Source organism: Diabrotica virgifera, chromosome 7 (genome assembly GCF_917563875.1).
Source record: "Diabrotica virgifera virgifera chromosome 7, PGI_DIABVI_V3a".
Lineage (NCBI taxonomy): Eukaryota > Metazoa > Arthropoda > Insecta > Coleoptera > Chrysomelidae > Diabrotica > Diabrotica virgifera.
Window position 1 is genome coordinate 189,931,575 of NC_065449.1, and position 22,928 is coordinate 189,954,502.

General features: G+C 31.1%; 1 protein-coding gene across 1 annotated transcript in view; it reads right to left on the reverse strand.

Annotated features, from left to right (window-relative positions):
- LOC114333044 (structural maintenance of chromosomes protein 4) overlaps positions 1–22,928 on the reverse strand; it is a 119,762-nt gene that overhangs the window by 83,944 nt on the left and 12,890 nt on the right. Inside the window, exons 7-9 of the mRNA XM_050655342.1 lie at positions 13,603–13,792; positions 9,699–9,881; positions 518–880 (exon numbers count right to left, since the gene is read on the reverse strand). Coding sequence (XP_050511299.1) covers positions 518–880; positions 9,699–9,881; positions 13,603–13,792 — 736 coding nt within the window. The remainder of the gene's footprint in view (positions 1–517; positions 881–9,698; positions 9,882–13,602; positions 13,793–22,928) is intronic.

Below are 22,928 nucleotides of genomic sequence, written 5' to 3' on the forward strand. Positions count from 1 at the left end.
AAAAAATTTCACCCCGTATTTTCCAATTTTTGTAAAATGGAGGGGATGTAGAATTGTAAACTTTTTCTTATATAATAATAGACAATTTCAACTACCTATTTCCAAATTTTCATCCCTCCTTTATTTTTTTGGAGGTTTTCGTAAAATTTTGCGTTCCCTGATCGGGCTATAGCTCACCCTGGGTTAAACTGTTTTCAATAGCGACTAGACTAATAATATTTATGAATGACAGTTTTATGGACTTCAAAAATGCGATTTCCATAAACTTTACAATTTATGCCGTTATTAATCAAAATTCAGACTTGGCACAATATAAAATGATTGTAATCTCGAGACGAGTCTTCTCATGTAAATTTTATTGCATTTAGGTGACACTATATTTTTCACAAGATGTGTGCGGTGTCCTTTGGGATTATTGTAGTGTTTCATTTAACTATTGCATACTTATTTATTCTGCGTTGCGTATTTTGGGTTAGTTTACCTGAATAAGTAAATCAAACAAACATAATGAGCTTACCAATCTTCCATATAGTCCTGGGCAATTTCCATCTCGTTTTTGGTTCATTAAGCCATCCAAAACAGCTCCTTTCGACTTACTCGCTTGCATGGAACTCCTCTTCTCTTCCAATTGAGCTCTATTTCCTCTGATTTCCGAAATTAATTGTGATTCTTGTAATTTGACCACATTGAGTTCCTCCATGGCACTGTTCAAAGATTTTTCGGTAGCTGGTATTTTCTTTTTTAAGGTACTCACTTGTTTGATCCTCTCCTCTATGGTAGAATCGACGTTTTCATACTCTTCAAGCAAATTTTTTAGCTTTTCTTTTTCACCTTCTTCATTGCTCACGTAAATGTTTAATTCTGATTCAGCCAATTTATACTAAAAGAAGACATATTTATTAATTAATCTCGAACAGAGAAACTTATTAAGAGTAAACAGTAGCGCGTCATCAATATTTTTATTTTTCGAAAGTTATGGGAACTTTCAACAGTGAGGCAACAGTGCGTCGGTAATTCGACACTGACAGTGACATTATACTATCAAAAACAATAATTTTTATTTTCATAGGCGTGCTAAATGTTGCCGAGTCAGTCACGTTAAATTTCTTATTATAGAAAATCGATTTTAGTAGATCCAATGTGACAAAAAATCTAGGCATGGGATAAAAAAGTTTATTTGAAGAAAGTGTATTTTTTTATTCTTCTTAATGGCGGTACAGGCTCCTTTTTGCAATATTTTATTTAGTTATAGAGCAATTTCCACATACTAACATATTTCTCAAATTGGGCTCTGTGCCGCCATTCTTTATTATATTACGAATACTCCAGGCTGTGGGTGAAAAATAGGTCGATTTCAGGAAATAATTCAGGAATTTTTGAAACCTATCAGGTGTTGTAAAGGACGGTGCCAGGAATAACTTCTACTAAAATGTGACCAAAAATATTGTGAGCTATTTTTGTTATTGCGATTTTCATTTGTTAAATTTGCAATTTTTAAAATTTTTTTATTTTTCAGCTTAGGATATTGATTCTAGGGAAAAACTTTTTAATAGAAAGTTGTAGTAAATTAAGAAACCTAAAATTTGAACTATTGTAAGTTTAGTTTCGTTTATTGGTTATTGCAACACAGCCTGCGAAAGGTCCAAAATGGCCGTTTTTTACAATTGCGTTATTTATTGTACAAATAATTTTTGTTTATTTTTTAAAGCTTTAAAATGAAGATCTTTCAATTCCAAACATAAAAAAATTGTAAGGCCGGATTAACGAATTTGTTGCTTAGGTATTATAAATTGTTTATCCCAAGAGGTCAAATGTCGAAGGCTATAACTTTTTGAAAAAAAATCGTAGAGTTGGTAAAACATCCAATCTCCTTCTAAAGAGTTATATTTTCATATTCTGATGTAAATAAATGCGTAAAACATTTTTAAACTTCTAATTTTTGGGTTTGAAAATAAGGGGGCAAATTTCGTTATAAACATTTAGAGCTGAAGCGGCCCTGTACATCCTATGATTTTTTAACTTACAGATTATTGTTGCTAAAAACGAAACGAAGATTTATAAAAAAATAAAAAAATTCTACGACCAACTGAAGCCGAGCTAAACGTTGGGCTTGAAAATAAGGGGGCAATTTTCGTTATAAACATTTAGAGCTGAAGCGGCCCTGTACATCCTATGAGTTTCTAACTTATAGATTATTGTTGCTGAAGACGAAACGAAGATTTACAAAAAAATAAAAATTTTCTACAACCAACTGAAGCCGAGATAATTGTTTCTTTTTCTTAAATCGTAGTGCCTATATTTACAACAATTAAGAAATTATTTTACAGTCATTGTCTTAATTTAAAAATAATTATAAAATATAGTTACATTTAATTATTAAAAATTATTTTTAAAATCGGTGCTTTTGCGAGCGTCCGAATTTTGGAAATCGTCCGGCTCGCTTCAAATCCGCGCGCTCGGAAAATTTTTACGTAACTTGTATTAAATTTTGACCGAAAACAATTTAATAATATTACCATTATATTATACAGTCTATTTACCACTGTATTTGTTTTTCTTGATAAACTTTTATATGTGAAATCTCATTTCTGAAGAAATAATATTACAAAAATGATACATATATTATATGAACTATATATTTTTAATTTTTTCATTGTTATATAAATATAATAATAATAATGTTACTTCTTATTACACAATATATAACTTTTTCTTCTTGTAGTGACTATCCATTTTGGATGTTGGCGACCAACATGGCAATCTGTACTTGCACACTAAATCGGTACTGCTGCTCTAAAAAGATTTGTAGTTGTTGTGTTAAACGACGTACGTAAATTTTCTAGCAAATTAATCCTTCGCCTTCCTGGTTCTCAGTTTCCAAATGGAGTTTGCCAAATTGCCATGATGGTCGCCAATATCCAAAACGGATAGTCACTACAAGAAGAAAAAGTTTTATATTGTATAATAAGAAGTAACTTTATTATTATTATATTTATATAACAATGCAAAAATTAAAAATATAGTTATATGTATCATTTTTGTAATATTATTTCTTCAGAAATGAGATTTCACATATAAAAGTTTATCAAGAAAAACAAATACAGTGGTAAATACACTGTATATTATAATGGTAATATTATTAAATTGTTTTCTTTCAAAATTTAATACAAGTTACGTAAAAATTTTCCGACCGCGCGGATTTGAAGCCAGCCGGGCGATTTGCAAAATTCGGCCGCTCGCAAAAGCACCGATTTAAAAAATAATTTTTAACAATTAAATGTAATTATAGTGTATAATAATTTTTATTTTAAGATAATATAAGTCTTTCTTTAGTCAATGACTGTAAAATAATTTCTTAATTGTTATAAATAAAGGCACTACGATTTAAGAAAAAATAAACAATTATCTCGGCTTCAGTTGGTTGTAAATTTTTTTTATTTTTTTATAAATCTTCGTTTCGTCTTTAGCAACAATAATCTGTAAGTTAGAAACTCATAGGATGTACAGGGCCGCTTCAGCTCTAAATGTTTATAACGAAATTTGCCCCCTTATTTTCAAACCCAACATTTAGCTCGGCTTCAGCTGGTCGTACAAATTTTTTATTTTTATATAAATCTTCGTTTCCTCTTCAGCAACAATAATCTGTAAGTTAAAAACTCATAGGATGTACTGGGCCGCTTCAGCTCTAAATGTTTATAACAAAATTTGCCCCCTTATTTTCAAACCCAAAAAATTAGAGGTTTAAAAATGTTTTACGCATTTATTTACCTCAGAATATGAAAATATAACTCTTTAGAAGGAGATTGGATGTTACAACAACTCTCTACGATTTTTATGCAAAAAGTTATAGCCTTCGACATTTGACCTCTTGGGATAAACACTTTATAATATCTAAGCAACAAATTCGTTAATCCGGCCTTCCAATTTTTTTTTTATGTTTTCAATCGAAAGATCTTCATTTTAAAGCTTTAAAAAAATAAAAAAAAATTATTTGTACAATAAATAACGCAATTGTAAAAAACGGCTATTTTGGACTTTCCGCATGCTGTTTTGCAATAACCAATAAACGAAATTAAACTTACCATAGCTCAAATTGTAGGGTTTTTAATTCACTACAACTTTCTATCAAAAAGTTTTTCTCTAAAATCAATATCCTAAGCTGCAAAATTAAAAATCTTTAAAAGTTGCAAATTTAACAAATGAAAATCGCAATTAAAAAAAAAGCTCACAATATTTTTGGTCACATTTTAGTAGAAGTTATTTCTGGCATCGTCCTTTACAACACCTGATAGGTTTCAAAAATTCCTGAATTATATCACGTTTTTTCACCCACAGCCTGGGGTAGAATATGTGTACCAAATATCTCGACAAAATATTCAAAATTACAGCCGCAATCTTGGACCGCGTATTCCGCGCGCTACTGTTGCCTCTTAAAACAAGTAATTAGAGTTCGTAAGTCCTAGGTTTTCACTTAAAGTGATCGAACGTAGAACCGGAAGTCAATATTTGAACTCTTCATGTAACTTTGCGTCGATTGATATACGACTTCACTAATTTTGAGCTTTACTAAACTTTTGGTCATGATTGTTTAAACGGAAATTATTTCAAAACGGGGACTAAAGAGTCAAGCTCGACTTTTCAATACTCTTCAATTGATATGTCACATATACTATTTCTGCGACTATCATATGGCACTTCCGGTTAGAACTTTTTAACCGGAAATTATATATAAACCAAAAGCACAGTATTGGGACCGTGCAAGTTCGGCAAAGCGACATCTATTTCTACGCTGTGCAATATTATTCGCACTTTTAATTATATTGGCCAATTGTATTAGTCCTGGTTACTGGATAATTGTCAAGGCCATAGTCCAAAAAAATAATAAGAAGAAAAAATAAGATTGAGGTTATGTATTAAAACATAAACAATTGTATGTAGTAAATAAAATTAGTTATTAAAATGCAGTACTGCAAGCAAAATACAATTAATTAAATTTACCTTTATATAATAATTGCATATATCAATATTGTGGAGCAACATATAATTTTTATTCTTCAATGACAGTAGATATGAAATGTACGTCAATTTGACAATATGAATTATTTAAGAAAGTTGCAATATTTCTCCGCTATTCGCGCACGTTCGTTTCTCAATTCCCTTCCAAGTACTTGCACACCGCGAATAAAGAGGGACAGTAAAACCACTTCTCTGTCGGCACTTTGATCTCAAGAAGTAATACCGGCAGTACGCAATTGATAATTCACCAGTGGTGGATGCAGGTTTTTCCTGTTAAACCCCGTACGTTTCTATGCAACTAGCAATGAGAGAGTGGGGCAAAAGCGACTAAGAACATTGCGCGGTCGCCATGCGCGACTATAGATTTTACTTCCAATTTTTCGGAGAGTGGTTCTACTGTCCCTCTTTATACTGTGCCAAAAGTATACATTTGTTCTTATCTTGCTGAGGCACGTCGAATAATATATCGCTTATACTATTTCGGTGACTTTAAAACAGTACTTTCGATTGCAACTCTAGTCCGATGTCAAATTTCTCATATTTAATACCATCCTTGCGATATAAGCTTTCACTCGACACCTCATTTTGTCATTATATCTGTATTAATAACGGAGGAGTTATAAAAATTGGAAAAAAATCCTTTGTAAAAGGTATAAAATTTTATTAAAATTTTATTGATGATGATTTCGAAATTAAAAGAAAATTTCGACGAGGACAGTGACAGTGATGAAGAGGACTATGTAGCAAACCGAGAAGAAAATACTTCAACTGGCAAGAGGATAAAATGGATGAACGGGAACCTAATGAAAATATTTTTTCTTGGAAAAGACAAAATGACAAAATGGTATTTTATCCCTAAATCAAGTAGAATTCGGGCTAGAGTTCATAATCTCATTAGGCATCTGCTAGTAGTCATAAAGCATGCGAAAAAAGCGACAACACCTCCTGAATTTAGGCATTGTTTTTTATCAATGAGATATTGGAAACGATAGTAACTCGTGTTGCCAGGTCTGATTTGTTTTTAATCGGTACATAAGCAAAAACAAATCGGGATTTAGGGTTGTAGATCGGGACAAATCAACAACAATAGCCCAGTAGTAAATAAAAGTCTCTAGCATAAAAACTAAGCGAGTTACGCTCAAAATAAAGTTGGCTCCTTTTTTTGGTAAAAAAAATCGTGAAAATTTCCTCCTATTTAGCACCGTAAATAAAATTAATCGTTACCGCTTTACCATTTACTTTATATGTGTACCTATTGCTTATACGATCTGTAAGGTTTACCGGTTGGGAGTGCTTAGTTTTGAAAAAAATTGGTTTTATAGTAAAACAAAATTCCTAAAATATTGGAAAATGCCCTTTTTTATCTGCCGGGGGGGGGGGGGGGTACAACGGTTTCCTTTATTCAAATGGACTTACCCAAGTTTTTTTATGTATTTTGATCCGTAGAATACGAATTTTTTGGGTAACAGTTGATCCGGATGTCGATAAAATTGTTATAAACAAAGAACTTGAGGAACTACATAACAGCGATATCTCGCAGAACAAAACATTTTTTTTGTATTTTTTGGGTCATTCTAAGCAAAAAATGTCCTGACAAGTTTTTTCGTAGGATGCATAGGTTTCGAGATACACGCGGTTGAACTTTCAAAAAATCAAAAAATTTGCAATTTTTGAACCTGAGTAACTTTTGATTAAAAAATAAAATAGCAATTCTGCTTATCGCATTTGAAAGAAGTCAAATTATATCGATTTTGATTATTTGCACTGCTAAAAATTTATTTTTTTATTGATAAACAAAGCTATACTAGTGCTTGAGTGATGTTTTCAATGGAATCTCATTTAAATTCGAACGAGTAGGTAGAGTAGGTACAAGTGCAAGCGAGGCAATTTCTGGTATTTCAAGCGGAACAGACAATTACATTTTTTGTTTAAGAATATAATTACATACTTGTAACCTACTACTTTTATCGAAAAAATGGTTGTGAAGATAAGGGATGCACGAACCCAGCCTAGTTTCAAAGTATAGTTTATTAATAAAAATTAAATTTTTTGTCCGACTTTGGATTGCCCCAATATTTTTGTCGGACACTTAGATTTTTTGATTTAAAATATAACTACTTATAACCTGATACTTGTGTCGGATTTTTTTTTTAAATTCGACGATGTTTGTCGTTGTTCAAGGAGTATGTACACAAATTATCAGATCACAATTTTTCTAAAATTTTCCCTCTTGTCGGAAAATTTTTTAAGAAAATTTTGGGTACAGCTCTACGTCATACCCTTTTAAATATTTTACTTAGTGTATGTATCAATTTTCAGCTAAATCTATTAAAAAATAACCGAGAAAATCTGTTTTAAAATTTTTTTTGATAATACCACCTCGTCGATAGCCTAAACGAATTAAGTTTTCTGTTCGTTTGCCCCAATATTTTTGTCAGACAATTACATTTTTTGTTTAAGAATATAATTACTTGTAACTTACTACTTTTGTGGGAAAAATGGTTGTAAAGATAAGGGGTGCACGAACCCAGCATAGTTTCAAAGTATCAATAAAAATTAAATTTTTTGTCCGACTTTGGATTTGCCCCAATATTTTTGTCGGACACTTAAATTTTTTGATTTAGAATATAACTACTTAACACCTGATACTTGTGTCGAAATTTTTTTTTAATTCGAGAAAAAAAAAACTACAGTACGATGTTTGTCGTTGTTCAAGGAGTATGTACACAAATTATCAGATCACAATTTTTCTAAAACTTTCCCTCTTGTCGGAAAATTTTTTAAGAAAATTTTGGGTACAGCTCTACGTTATACCCTTTTAAATGTTTTACTTAGTGTGTGTACCTATTTTCAGCTAAATCGATTCAAAAATAACCGAGAAAAACTGTTTTAAAATTTTTTTTGATAATACCTCTTCGTCGATAGCCTAAAAGAATTAAGTTTTCTGTTCGTTTGCCCCAACATTTTTGTTAGACAATTACATTTTTTGTTTAAGAATATAATTACTTGTAACTTACTACTTTTGTCGGAAGAATGGTTGTAAAGATAGGGGATGCACGAACCCCGCATAGTTTAAAAGTATAGTTTATTAATAAAAATAAAATTTTTGTCCGACTTTGGATTTGTTCCAATATTTTTGTCAGACACTTAGATTTTTTGATTTAGAATATAACTACTTAACAGCTGATACTTGTGTCGGAATTTTTTTTTAATTCGAGAAAAAAAACTACAGAACGATGTTTGTCGTTGTTCAAGGAGTATGTACACAAATTATCAGATCACAATTTTTCTAAAATTTTCCCTCTTGTCGGAAAATTTTTTAAGAAAATTTTGGGTACAGCTCTACGTTATACCCTTTTAAATGTTTTACTTAGTGTGTGTACCTATTTTCAGCTAAATCGATTCAAAAATAACCGAGAAAAACTGTTTTAAAAATTGTTTTGATAATACCTCTTCGTCGATAGCCTAAAAGAATTAAGTTTTCTGTTCGTTTGACCCAACATTTTTGTCAGAAAATTACATTTTTTGTTTAAGAATATAATTACTTGTAACCTACTACTTTTGTCGGAAAAATGGTTTTAAAGATAAGGGATGCACGAACCCTACATAGTTTAAAAGTATAGTTAAAAATTTTTTGTCCGACTGTCGATTTGCCCCAATATTTTTGTCCGACACTTTGATTTTTTGATTAAGAATATAATTACTTATAACCTACTAATTTTGTCGAAAAAATGGTAATAAATAAAAAAATTTCAGGAAATTAACATCTTCGGCGCGTCCGACTGTGCATATGCCCCGTGAAAATTGTCCGACAAGGTTACCACATTATTGTAAAAAGGTTTTATGGTAGATACCGTTAAAATTATCCATGTGGTAATAAATTTATTTTTTTCATAAATTTGACATATTTAGCGTGTCCGACGCGTCATATGCCCCAATATTTTTGTCCGACAAAATGGTTTTCGCTGTTTATATGATAAAAACCATTGATTAAAATAAAATGACCAATGTGGTTATAAATTTTTTTCTTGCATAAAATTGACAACTTCGTCACCGCTTGACAGACAAACGCCCCACTACCATAATGCGCCAAGCTCAAAATTTGTCCGACTCCACCCAAATAACAAGTACAAAAAGTTTCAACGGTGTGGTCGTGAATAATAATTTTATATGTGGGCCCAAGGCCTATAATGTTAACTTAAAGAAATACACAATGATATGTTTCATTTAATTTGAATAAATGGGTTATAAAGCGTTTTTATGAAGCACATTTGTTCGGAATACACTGTAACTATAATCGAACGAAGGTGATATTTTGGCATAAATTGGTAATATTTATTTGACAGTTGCGGTGATGACACTTCATATTTGTTTATATTCTTTACTATAAGTATTTGTTTCATTATATTTACTGTTTTTATTATGTACTTTAATCGCTTTAATTTAATATCACTTTGTTTTGCTGTATAATCCATTTCCGCAAAAATTGTGAAGTTATCTCACTTCAACATAAAAAAAATCCAACAGCATTTTATACTGATTCTCTCAGATACACTACGCCCGAACAAGTGCATAGTCACTACGCCTGACGAAAGGTTAAATTTAAAAATTTATCCTAAACTAAATATACAATAAAAATTCATAAATCAAAGGCTTCCAACCAAAATTGAATATATAAATACCTGCGACTTAGTTCCGTCGACAGCTTCCTTTAATCCTACTAATTCATTTTGTATAACATCTTTCTTTTCTTGCAGAGTTTTAGTTTCAGTTCTTAGAGTAGACAAAAGCTTAGTTTTCTCTTCTTCATACTTCTCTTTTTTGGCAGAGACTTCTTCGATCTTCCTTTCACATTCTTCTATACCCTGTTCAAGTGTTATATCATTAATACTACATCACAAATACCAATTCTGAGTTATGCAATGAGATGGGTACGAATATATTGAATATTCTCAGTTCCACCAAGTAGAAAATAAGAAACTTCAATAGACATCACTTAAAAAGTGTAGTTCATATTAGGTTAATGGTTTGAATAACATGCTAGTCAGAGAAAAGTTTTTACTCTGGGCTAATTAGCAAAATACAAGGAAAAGTTATTTACCAGCAATTTTATTGCTGGAATCGAATCTTATGATTCTATATACTAATAATATAGGTATGCAAAGTCCGCAGATAGTGAGCTACTTTTTTTATAAACAAAATGGCGCCCGAAAATCGTGTTTTTTTCAATTTTTGCTCTATAACTCAAAAGATTTTAACTTTACACCAAAAACACCCAAATAAAAATTCACCGTAATTAAATTCTGCATACAGACGTGTTTTCCCGATTTACTTCGGCGAAAATTTTCCTAGGAAAATGCAGGTTTTTTCAACAAAATTTTTAATTTTCAATTAAAATTTTGCTTAAGTTATTGTTCCTCAATAATTAAATAACTTGGTAATACAAAAGATCCTTTTGTGTAGATTATAATTCCAGAAGACGATCGAAATTAAATGAACAGTTTAGTAACAATTGAATTGTTAATTAAACCGGTATTCATTTGTTAATTAAAAATTTAAGGTCGCTATAATAACCACAATAATTATGATACATAAGAATAACTATGATTTTTGTATAAAAATACACTGCACCCATCTAATGCACTTTACGGAATTAAAACTGGACTATTTAAGCGGCCTCGGGAATATTTTAAAATTATAAACAATTTTTTGGCTTATAAACAAATATCTCGGGAAATATTAAATTAAATTAAATCATGAAAACGGTATTGGAAAAAAAGCGGCAGGCCGCTTCTTTTAAAAGAAAAAAAGTTTAATTGTGATGAGTGGTTCCTGAGATACAACCGAAAGTTCACCGGTATTTATGGCCAAGACTAAAACAATAGGCTCATAATTTTTGGAACGATCACCTTTTTATTTTTGTCCTCTTTCTCCACACAAATTTTCATATCTTTAAAATACTCATAACATATATTATTATAATAAAAACTCTCGATATTACGAGTGAAAATTGCCAAAAATAGCAAAATTCCAATCAAAAATTAGATTGGAGAAAATGTAATCTCAAAGTTCAAAATCGGTATAGGTAAAAAAAAATGTATTTTCTCGGCTTCACATTGAGCAATTTTCTTCATTCTTTTTTTGTTCAAAAGTAACTCGAGTATAGCCATCTAACTAACGTATTATTAAATGTCAATTTTGCTTTTGTTTTATTATAATAAATTAATTTATTTATAAGAAAAGAAAACTACATATTTTTTTCCAGTTGTAGACTTTTTTTAGATAAACTTACTATAAGTGTACCTTTTAACGTTAAAACCACAAATATTCTCATTTGAAAGCTGTATATTTATTTAAACAAATTAAAACATTTTGTTATAATAAATAAATTAATTTATTATAACAAAACAAAAGCAACTTTGACATTTAATAATGCCTTTGTTGGATGGCTCTCCTCGAGTTACTTGGGAACAAAAAAAGAATGAAGAAAATTGCTCCATGGGAAGCCGAGAAAATGCATTTTTTTATCGTATACCGATTTTGAACTTTCAGATTACATTTTCTCCAACCTAATTTTTTATTGGAATTTTGCTATTTTTGGCAATTTTCACTCGTAATATCGATAGTTTTTATTATAATAATATATGTTATGAGTACTTTAAATATATGAAAATTGGTGTGGAGAAAGAGGACAAAAATAAAAAGGCGATGGTTCGAAAATTATGATCCTATTGTTTATATCTTTGCCGTAAATGCCGGTCAACTTTGACCAGTCGTATCTCAGGAACCACTCATCACAATTAAACTTTTTTTCTTTTAAAAGAAGCGTCCTGCCGCTTTTTTTCCAATACCGTTTTCGCGATTTAATTTAATTTAATATTTCCCGAGATATTCTATTTGTTTATAAGCCAAAAAATTGTTTATAATTTTAAAATATTCCTGAGGCCGCTTAAATAGTCCAATTTCAATTCTGTAAAGTGCATTAGATGGGTACAGTGTCCTTTTATACAAAAATCATAGTTATTCTTATGTATCATAATTATTGTGGTTATTATTCGCGGTGTGCAAGTACTTGGAAGGGAAACGAGAAACGACCGTGCGCGAGTCGCGGAGAAATATTGCAACTATCTTAAATAATTCATATTGTCAATTGAAATTGTCAAATTGACGTATATTTCATACCTTCTGTCATTGAAGCATAAAAATTATATATTTCTTCACAATATTGATATGATATGCAATTATTATAGAAAGGTAAATTTAATTAAATGTATTTTACTTGCAGTACGGCATTTTAATAACTAATTTTATTTACTACATAAATTGTTTTCGTTTTCATAACATAACCTGAATCTTATTTTTTCTTCTTATTATTTTTTTGGACTATGGCCTTGACAATTATCCAGTAACCAGGACTAATATAATTGGCCAATATAATTAAAAGTTCGAATAAAACTACAGAGCGTAGAAATAGGGGTCGCTTTGCCGAACTTGCACGGTCCCAATAGCGACCGTAAATTTTTAATTAACAATTCAATTGTTGCTAAACTGTTCATTCAATTTCGATCGGCTTCTGGAATTATAATCTATACGAAAGGATCTTTTATATTGCCAAATCTAAAATTTTAGTTGAAAATTAAAAATTTTGTTGGAAAAACCTGCATTTTTCGGGGAAAATTTTCGTCAAAGTAAGTCGGGAAAAACACGTCTCTATGCAGAATTTAATTACGGTGAATTTTTATTTGGGTATTTTTGGTGTAATCTTTGGAGTTATAAAGCAAAAATTGAAAAAAACACGATTTTCGGGCGCCATTTTGTTTATAAAAAAGTAGCACACTATCTGCGGACTTTGCATACTTATATTATTAATATATAGTCATAAGATTCGATTCCAGCAATAAAATTGCTGGTAAATAACTTTTCCTTCCGAAAAACGGCCTATTCTCCGATAATGTGCCCAGACTATTTATAAAATCTAAAGGGTTTGTGGCTTTGATCTAAAGGCTTTGAATTTGAAGGCCACCATTGAAATCATGCCGGCCGAATAATAAGTAGTATAGTAAGAGATAAGCTATAAGACGCAATAAACCGGAATCTTACATGTGAGGGTGTGTTATTTTCCAAAAATATAGTTAACACAATAATTATAATAGTGTAATAAAAGAATGAATCACCGACCGCAAGTAACAGCTCCAAACGGTTCCATCTCGAGAATATTCTGGCGAGAGCACGATATACGTGGAAACGGTGGGAGAGACGTGCGGTAGATGGAAGGTGACACAATAACTAGAGGTGGCGAAGTCCAGAATTCTCGAGAATGACGTTATTATATTTAAGCGAATCGCGGTATTAGGGGAGTTAGTTATAGAGAGAATTAGGTAATGTAAACTTGTATAAATAAATAAAGTCATATATAAATACGAATCATTTCTTTTTAATTGTAAGTTGTTACAATAGTATGTCTTACAATATTTCTTTGTTTATTTCTCCCAATAGAAAAAAAAATCGATAACTCACATATTACACATACAGAATATTTTTTTTTGTATAATATGAGACTATTCAATTACTAAAATGAATTCATACCTCTTTACTTTCCTCTGGTACTTTCTTGAGCTTTTCTAACTTCTTAATTTCGGCTGCAATAAGTTCTTTTGTTTTCTTTCTTGTAGTATTGGTTTGTGTCATTGTCTCTTGCAGTTGGATGTCCTTATTATTAGCTTTGTTAAATGCGTCAGTTAAACTTTCCTTTCGTGTCTTAAGCTGTTCATAGGTTCTAAAATATTAAATTAAACTATTTATATACAAAACATGAATAATGAGACTAATATACATATATATGACTGTTAACCAAGTAGAAGAAAGGGCTCCAGACGGAACTACAGTCTATCGCACAAAAGTAGGTCAGCTTATTTTTTGTTTCATACCGAACAGGGAACTCTCACATTTTTTTATTAGATAATAATGTTCAGTTTTGTTTAAAAATGCGATTTCCAAAATTTCACACCTCAAAAACTCATAATAACTTAAAAATACAAATTTAAAATCTTCAAATCTTCAAATGTATTTAAACCCTTTCAAACGACCCAAAAAGTGCGCGAACACTTGTGACGTCACACCATTATATTTTATAATGACATTTATCGTATGTCATTGTAATAATATACAGGGTGTCCCGAAAAGATTGGTCACAAATTATACCACACATTCTGGGGTCAAAAATAGTTCGATTGAACCTAACTTACCTTTGTACAAATGTTCTCATAAAAAAAGTTACAGCCCTTTGAAGTTACAAAATGAAAATCGATTTTTTTCAATATATCGAAAACCATTAGAGATTTTTTATTTAAAATGGACATGTATCATTCTTATGGCAGGAACATCTTAAAACAAAATTATAGTGAAATTTGTCCACCCCATAACAAATTTATGGGGATTTTGTTCCCTTAAACCCCCCCAAACTTTTGTGTACGTTACAATTAATTCATTATTGTGGTACCATTAGTTAAACACAATGTTTTTAAAACTTTTTTGTCTCCTAGTATTTCTTCGATAAGCCAGTTTTTATCGAGATGCGGCTTCTTTTTCAATATATACGTAAACATTTTATCGGGGTTTTGTTCCTTTAAGCCCCCCAAATGTTTGTGTACGTTCCAATTAAACTATTATTGTGGTACCATTAGTTAAACACAGTGTTTTTAAAACTTTTGCCTCTTAGTCTTTTTTTCATAAGTCACCTTTTATAGAGATTTAGCTTCTTTTTCAAAATATACCTAAAAATGTAAATTATAAATAAATTTTCAGATTATTAATAGGTCTCTATAATCGTACTTAACCATATACAAATATGTGGTGGATTCGACAAATATTCAAAATATCTCGATAAACACTGGCTTATCGAAAAAGTACTAAGAGGCAAGAAAGTTTTAAAAACATTGTGTTTAACTAATGGTGCCACAATAATAATTTAATTGGAACGTACACAAAAGTTTGGGTAGGTTTAAGGGAACAAAAGGGGTGCACAAATTTCACTTTATTTTTTTTTTAAGATGTTGCTGCCATAAAAATGTCACATGTGCATTTTCAATAAAAAATCTCTTAGAGTTTTCGATATATGAAAAAAAAATCGATTTTCATTTTGTAACTTCAAAGGGCTATAACTTTTTTTGTGTGCACTATTGTATATAGGTAAGTGAGGTTCAATCAACCTATTTTTGACTCCAAAATCTGTGGTATAATTTATGATCTTTTCGGGACACCCTGTATATGTCTTAACAAAAACACTCAAATATTAGTCAGAAATAGCTATGAAAATACTTATAAAACTGAGTGTCATAACTAATGCCAAACCTAATGAATTAATGGCGAAGACATCAAATACTACATATAATGATATGACGTCACGACCAATGAGGGCGCGTTTTGGACTCCTGCTATGATTTGAATTTTCTCTCGATTTTAATCGTCTTTAGGGGCCAAACGAAAGACAAAAAAACTTTTTTTTCTTTGACATATGTTTTAAATTATGTTCTGTTTTGATTTATAGCATTTTTTCGAATTTAAATTTTATGTAAGTTCCCTACTGTGTGTACAGCATGCATATTTATTTGAGACAACTGAGAAACTTACAATAGACAGATAATAACTAACAATTTCATCTGTTACCGAACAGTGTGTTCCATGTTTTAATATTTATTGTTACTTTAAGAATTCTTCTTTGTCCTCAATCTTATCTTGCACCCCTTACTCCATTCTTTTTTATCATTCTAGGAGTATTCATCCAAAGTCCTACTTCTCATCACCTCTTTGATAACTTCTTCCATCTTTTTGCTGGACAGTCTCTCCTTCTTCTTCTTCTTCTTTCTGGCATTCAATTATACACTTGAGTCCAGGGTTCTTTACCCGTGCGACATCATTTAAAGCATACGAAATAAGTCGGAAATTTACTAAACGCAACAACAAGTAACAGGAAGTAGGTACTGCTCCGATTACGGGTTAAAATTTAACGTTATCAAAAAATAAAATGTCAAATGTAAGTTTTGCATTAAAATTTTGATGCAGAATTACAGCTACATTTGAAGTAGCTTAATAAATTCTTTTAATATCATTCTTCTTCTTCTTATAGTGCCTATTCGTTTCGAATATTGGCGATCATTAAGGCTATAATTATTCGGCCCACTTAAAAATTTGGTCATATTTGATATCTCATATTTCCTAAACGTGTTGGCCGATTTAAGTAATTTTTGAACATGTTATAGCCTGATTCTTTAACAATACCTCTTCTTCTTCTTAAGGTGCCGAGACCGCTTGTCGATCGTTGGCCCTCATGTTGCCCAGCATATTAACAATCATTGTCTTATTTACAGCCGCACGAAATAGTTCAGTGCTAGTTTTCCCAAACCATTGGCGTAGGGTTTTAAGCCAAGAAGTTGTACGGCGGCCCACACTTCTTTTTCCCATTATTTTACCTTGCATGACAAGGTGAAGTATGTCATATTTTTCTGGGTGACGCATTATATGACCAAAGTATTCCAATTTGCGCCTTTTAACCGTGTTCACTACTTCGCAACTTTTATTCAAACGTTGCAAAACCCTTTCGTTTGTGACTCTTTCTACCCAACTGATCTTCAGAATACGGCGGTAGACCCACATTTCAAATGCTTCTAGGTTTTTTAAAAGCGATTCTGTCAGTGTCCATGCTTCAACCCCGTAAAGTAGTACTGGGAATATATAACATCGGACCATTCTTATGCGAAGTTCCAAATTTAGATCATGACTGCACAGGATTTTCTCAAACTTCATAAAACTTGTTCTTGCTTTGGCAATTCTACTTTTTATTTCTGTACTAGGGTTCCAGCTTTCATTAATATGAGTACCCAGATATACAAGATTACTTACTCGTTCAATTGAGTCATTACCGATTGTTACGTTATAGTTATTATTATTTACAGTGGTATTTAACAATACCACTGTAATAATATTGTTGCTAAACAGGTAAATTTTTATTGTAAACAGGGTGTACCAAACAAACTGTGTTTTTTTCTTAAAGTTCGCATCACCCTGTGGAATATTCTAGCATTTATAAAATACTGAAACTAAAACCCAACTATAGCCTCAGATTTTCTTAACATTCTGCTTTTTGAATCATTCGTTTATGTTGGATAATAAAAAAGTTTGGTACTTTAACAACTAGACATGTTCTTCATCAATACACGGTGTTTCTAAATAAGCGCGACAAACTTTAAGGGATAATTCTGCATGAAAAAATAATGACAGTTGGCTTTATAAACGTATGTCCGCAAATGTTTCGTTTCCGAGATACGGGATGTTGAATTTTTTCTTACAAACTGACGATTTATTTTATTGCTTTAAAACCGGTCGAGATATGCCAATGAAATTTGGTGGGTTTTAAGACGTAGTTATTGGAAATTTTCTGACATACAATTAAGAATTTAATATTCACCATTAGCACGCATACGTGTAATATGACCGATCATATTATCCGTATGCACGGTAATGGTGAATATAAAATTCTTAATTTTATTTCAAAAAATCCGCAATAACTAGCTCTTAAAACCTACCAAATTTCATTTGCATATCTCAACTGGGTTTAAAGCAATAAATAAATCGTCAGTTTGTAAGAAAAAGTTCAACATCCCGTATCTCGGAAACGAAACATTTGCGGACATACGTTTATAAAGATAACTGTCATTATTTTTTCATGCAGAATTACCCCTTAAAGTTTGTCGCACTTATTTAAAAACACCGGGTATTGATGAAGAACATGTCTAGTTGGTAAAGTATTTAACTATTTTATTGTCCAACATAAACGAATGAATCAAAAAGCAGAGTGTTAAGAAAACCTGATGCTATAGTTGGATTTTAATTTCAATATTTTATAAATGCTAGAATATTCCACAGGGTGATGCAAACTTTGAGAAAAAAACACAGTTTTATTGGTACACCCGGTATACAATGAAAATTTACCTGTTTAGCAACAATATTATTACAGTGGTATTGCTAAAGAATCAGGATATAACATGTTCAAAAAATTACTTAAATCTGACAACAGGTTTAGGAAATATGAGACATCAAAAATGACCAAACTTTTAAGTGGGCCGATTTCTATGCACGTAAGTTTAGATTAGTTGTTGTTGTGGAGAACCATTTCCTCAGGTTCTTTAACCATGATATTCTTCTTCTCCCAATTCCTCGCTTTCCGAATACTTAACCTTCAGTAATCTGTATTTAGTGCCGTTTCTCATTATGTGTCCGAGATATTCTAACTTTCTCCTTTTAATGGTATACATCACCTCGCTTTCTTTGCCCACTCTTCGTAATACGGTCTCGTTGGTTATTTTGTCCGTCCATGATATCCTTAGGATTCGCCTGTATAGCCACATCTCGAAAAGTTTTTTCTCCATTGCTTCAGTGAGTGTCCAGGATTCAACTCCGTAATACAATATTGAGAAGATATAACATCGTAGGAGCCTTATTTTTGTCTCCAGATTAAGGTTGTGGCTTTTAAAGAGTTTGGCCATGTTATTGAATGAACTCCTAGCCTTCTCTATTCTACATTTTATTTCTTGTGAGTGATCCCATTGTTCGTTTATAGTCTGGGCTGATTATCGGAGAATAGGCAATTTTTGAGAAAAGTTATTTACCAGCAATTTTATTGCTGGAATCGAATGTTATGATTGTATATATTAATAATATAGGTATGCAAAGTCCGCAGATAGTGTGCTACTTTTTTTATAAACAAAATGGCGCCCGAAAATCGTGTTTTTTTCAATTTTTGCTCTATAACTCCAAAGATTTTAACTTTACACCAAAAACACTCAAAAATTCACCGCAATTAAATTTTGCATAGAGACGTGTTTTTTCCGATTTACTTCGGCGAAAAGTTTCCCCGGAAAAAGCGGGTTTTTCCAACAAAATCTTTAATTTTCAACTAAACTTTTAGATAAGTAATTGTTAATCAATAATTAAATAACTTGGTAATGTAAAAGCCCTTTTTATATAGATTATAATTCCAAAAGCCGATGGAAATTGAATGAACAGTTTAGCAACAATTGAATTGTTAATTAAAAATTTACGGTCGCTATAATAACGACAATAATTATGATGCATAAGAATAACTATGATTTTTTCATAAAAAGCCACTATAACTATCCAATGCACTTTACTGAATTGGAATTGGACTATTTAGGCGGCCTCAGGAATATTTTAAAATTATAAAGAATTTTTTGGCTTATAAACAAATAGAATATCTCGGGAAATATTAAACTAAATTAAATTGTAAACGCGGTATTCGAAAAACAGCGACAGGACGCTTCTTTTAAAAGAAAAACCGTTTAATTATGATGAGCAGTTCCTGAGATACAACCGGTCAAAGTTGACTGGAATTTACGGCAAAGATATAAACAATAGGATCATAATTTTCAAACAATCGCCTTTTTATTTTTGTCCTCTATCTCCACACCAATTTTCATATCCTTAAAATACTCATAACATATATTATTATAATAAAAACTATCGATAATACGTGTGAAAATTGCCAAAAATAGCAAAATTCCAATCAAAAATTAGGTTGGAGAAAATGTAACCCTCAAAGTTCAAAATCGGTATACGTTACAAAAATACATTTTCTCGGCTTCCCATGGAGCAATGTCCTTTATTCTTTTTTTGTTCCCAAGTAACTTGAGTAGAGCCATCGAACTAACGCATTATTAAATGTCAAACTTGCTTTTGTTTTGTTATAATAAATTAATTTATTTATTATAACACAAAATTTTAATTTGTTTAAATAAAAATTGTTTAAATAATTATACAGCTTTCAAATGAGAATATTTATGTTTTTAACTTTAAAAGGTACACTTGTAATAAGTTTATCTAAAAAAAGCCTAAAACTGGAAAACATATGTAGTTTTCTGTTCTTATAAATAAATTAATCTATTATAACAAAACAAAAGCAAGTTTGACATTTAATAATGCGTTAGTTCGATGGCTCTACTCGAGTTATTAGGGAACAAAAAAGAATGAAGGAAATTGCTCCATGGGGAGCCGAGAAAATGCATTTTTTTAACGTATACCGATTTTGAACTTTGAGGGTCCATTTGAACTCCATTTTCTCCAACCTAATTTTTGATTGGAATTTTGCCATTTTTGGCAATTTTCACACGTATTATCGATAGTTTTTATTATAATAATATATGTTATGAGTATTTTAAACATATGAAAAAGTGGCTTAAATAGTCCAATTTCAATTCTGTAAAGTACATTAGATAGGTATAGTGTCTTTTTATAAAAAAATCATAGTTATTCTTATGCATCATAATTATTGTCGTTATTATAGCGACCGTAAATTTTTAATTAACAATTCAATTATTGCTAAACTGTTCATTCGACTTTCATCGGCTTCTGGAATTATAATCTGTACGAAAAGGGCTTTTACATTACCAAGTTATTTAATTATTGATTAACAATTACTTATCTAAAATTTTAGTTGAAAATTAAAGATTTTGTTGGAAAAACCCGCTTTTTCCGGGGAAAGTTTTCGCCGAAGTAAATCGGAAAAAACTCGTCTCTATGCAAAATTTAATTGCGGTGAATTTTTGAGTGTTTTTGGTGTAAAGTTAAAATTTTTGGAGTTATAGAGCAAAAATTGAAAAAAAAACGATTTTCGGGCGCCATTTTGTTTATAAAAAAAGTAGCACACTATCTGCGGACTTTGCATACCTATATTATTAATACATACAATAATAAGATTCGATTCCAGCAATAAAATTGCTGGTAAATAACTTTTCCTTGTATTTTGCTAATTAGCCCAGAGTATTACTATTGTTCCAAGATAGTTATACTGTTTTAGTCGGTCCACTGGTGTATTATTGATAAGTAGTTGGGCGTCTCTAATTTTATTTTTGCTGATGATCATAAATTTAGTTTTTGATATATTTACTTGAAGTCCAAATCTTTCACTTACTTCATTTACTTTGTTTAGTAGTTGCTGTAATGTAAACTATTCAAACTGTCTGCAAAAATAACGGTGTCGTCTGCATAGCGGGTGTTGTTTAGAATATCATTAGTGAATAATAAATAAATAAACAATTTATAAAAAAAATTCAATAACATATTTTCTTTTTGTAATTTCATTCAGTTTGGCGGAAACTTAACACGACCTTATATTCCTATTCCTTAATTGTCACTTAACAAAACTTCCTTAACCCATTAGCGCCGTGCGTTGCTTTAAAGCAACGACAAACATGCCTGTATTTGGGAGGAGCTTGAAGTCATAAAACAACCATAAAAGAGGTGTGACCTTGTCAAATCCATCAACCATAATCGCCCACACTAAGTTATGCGTATTTGTTTGCTGTGTTAAGAACTGTTTGTTAGTTTGGTGCATTTAAAGTTTAGTATAATATTAGAACTTGAAAATAATGGACATTCGATTTGAGTAAGTACCATAATTTCGGTATAAATGAAACTCATTATTTATATATGTTAAATTTGTGTTGACTATACTTCTAACAAAACATATTTGAAATGATTTATATGAATTGATAAATAACTACTTGTTAGTACCTGTTGTAACCCAGCCGTTGCCTTAAAACAACGCTAGGCGCTTGTACTACCTATATTTTGAATTTTGTCATTTTTGTTCTAGACGAGGTTTTTCGCTTGCCCAAGCCCCTGATACAATTTTCCGGGTTTTGCACTGTTCAGATAATACCAAAATCAACCAAAATGACAAGGCGTGAAAAATACGACCTCTTATGGACATGCTTAAAAAAAGTTGTGTTGAAAATTTTGTACCGGAAGAACATTTATCTTACGATGAAAGTACGATAAAATACTTTGGCAGACATAGCTGCAAGCAGTTTATTAGAGTCAACACAAAAAATGGATATTTAATTAACTTCGACTTATACCAAGGAAAAAATCCAAAACCCAATAATGTCTATGAAAAATTATTTGGAAAAGCTGCCATTCCTTTGTTATTACTATTAGACGATCTGCCAGGCGAGAAAACCAATCTAAGATACAATATTTATATTCAACGTATGGAACGTTGTTTTCTGGAACGGCTTTATTTTCATTTTTAAAATTGTGTGGTTATAACGCCATAGAACCATTCGCGAAAAACTTCTAAAAAAGAGTTTCTGAAAAAAAAATCGAGGTTATTTTGAAACAGCTATTGAACGAAATGATGGACAATTATATTTATGTCCGGTTGATGGATAATGCAGTAGTAACAATGATTTCATCGTCCTGCGGCTCTCAAGAAGTAGGTCAAGTAAGAAGATTTTCTCAGAAACTCAAACGAAACATACTTGTTTCTAGACCGAAATTGATCGCCAAGTATAACACATTTATGGGAGGAACGGACCAAATGGATCAGAATGTAAGTTGCTACCGGATCAGTATTCGTGGCAAAAAATGGTATTGGCCAATTTTTACACGGCTGCTCGATGTTGCATTACAAAATACATAGTTGGATGTTGTGTAATAAAACTGGCAGAGAAAATGTATCACAATTAAATTTTACAAGAGAGGTTGTAAGCACATATCTGGCGAAGTATATAGTACTCAGCAAAGGAAACGGAAGACCGTCGGCTTCCTTGACAGCATCTGCCGATAGCCGAGTATCGGATGACATTCGTTTTGGCACCATCAATCATTTGATACAGTATATTCCAGATGGGAAAAAGAGAAGATGTGCATCTAAAATATGTAAATCTATCGTTAGAACAATGTGTTTAAAATGTGATATTGACTATGTACTCCTTGTTTTATACCGTGTCACACCGAATTACATTTTTTTATGAATAAATCTCTATTTTTGTTTTATTGCCTACTTTACTGTATCCCAAATGCTTTAATTTTTGGTTTATTATTTTCAGCAAAAACTA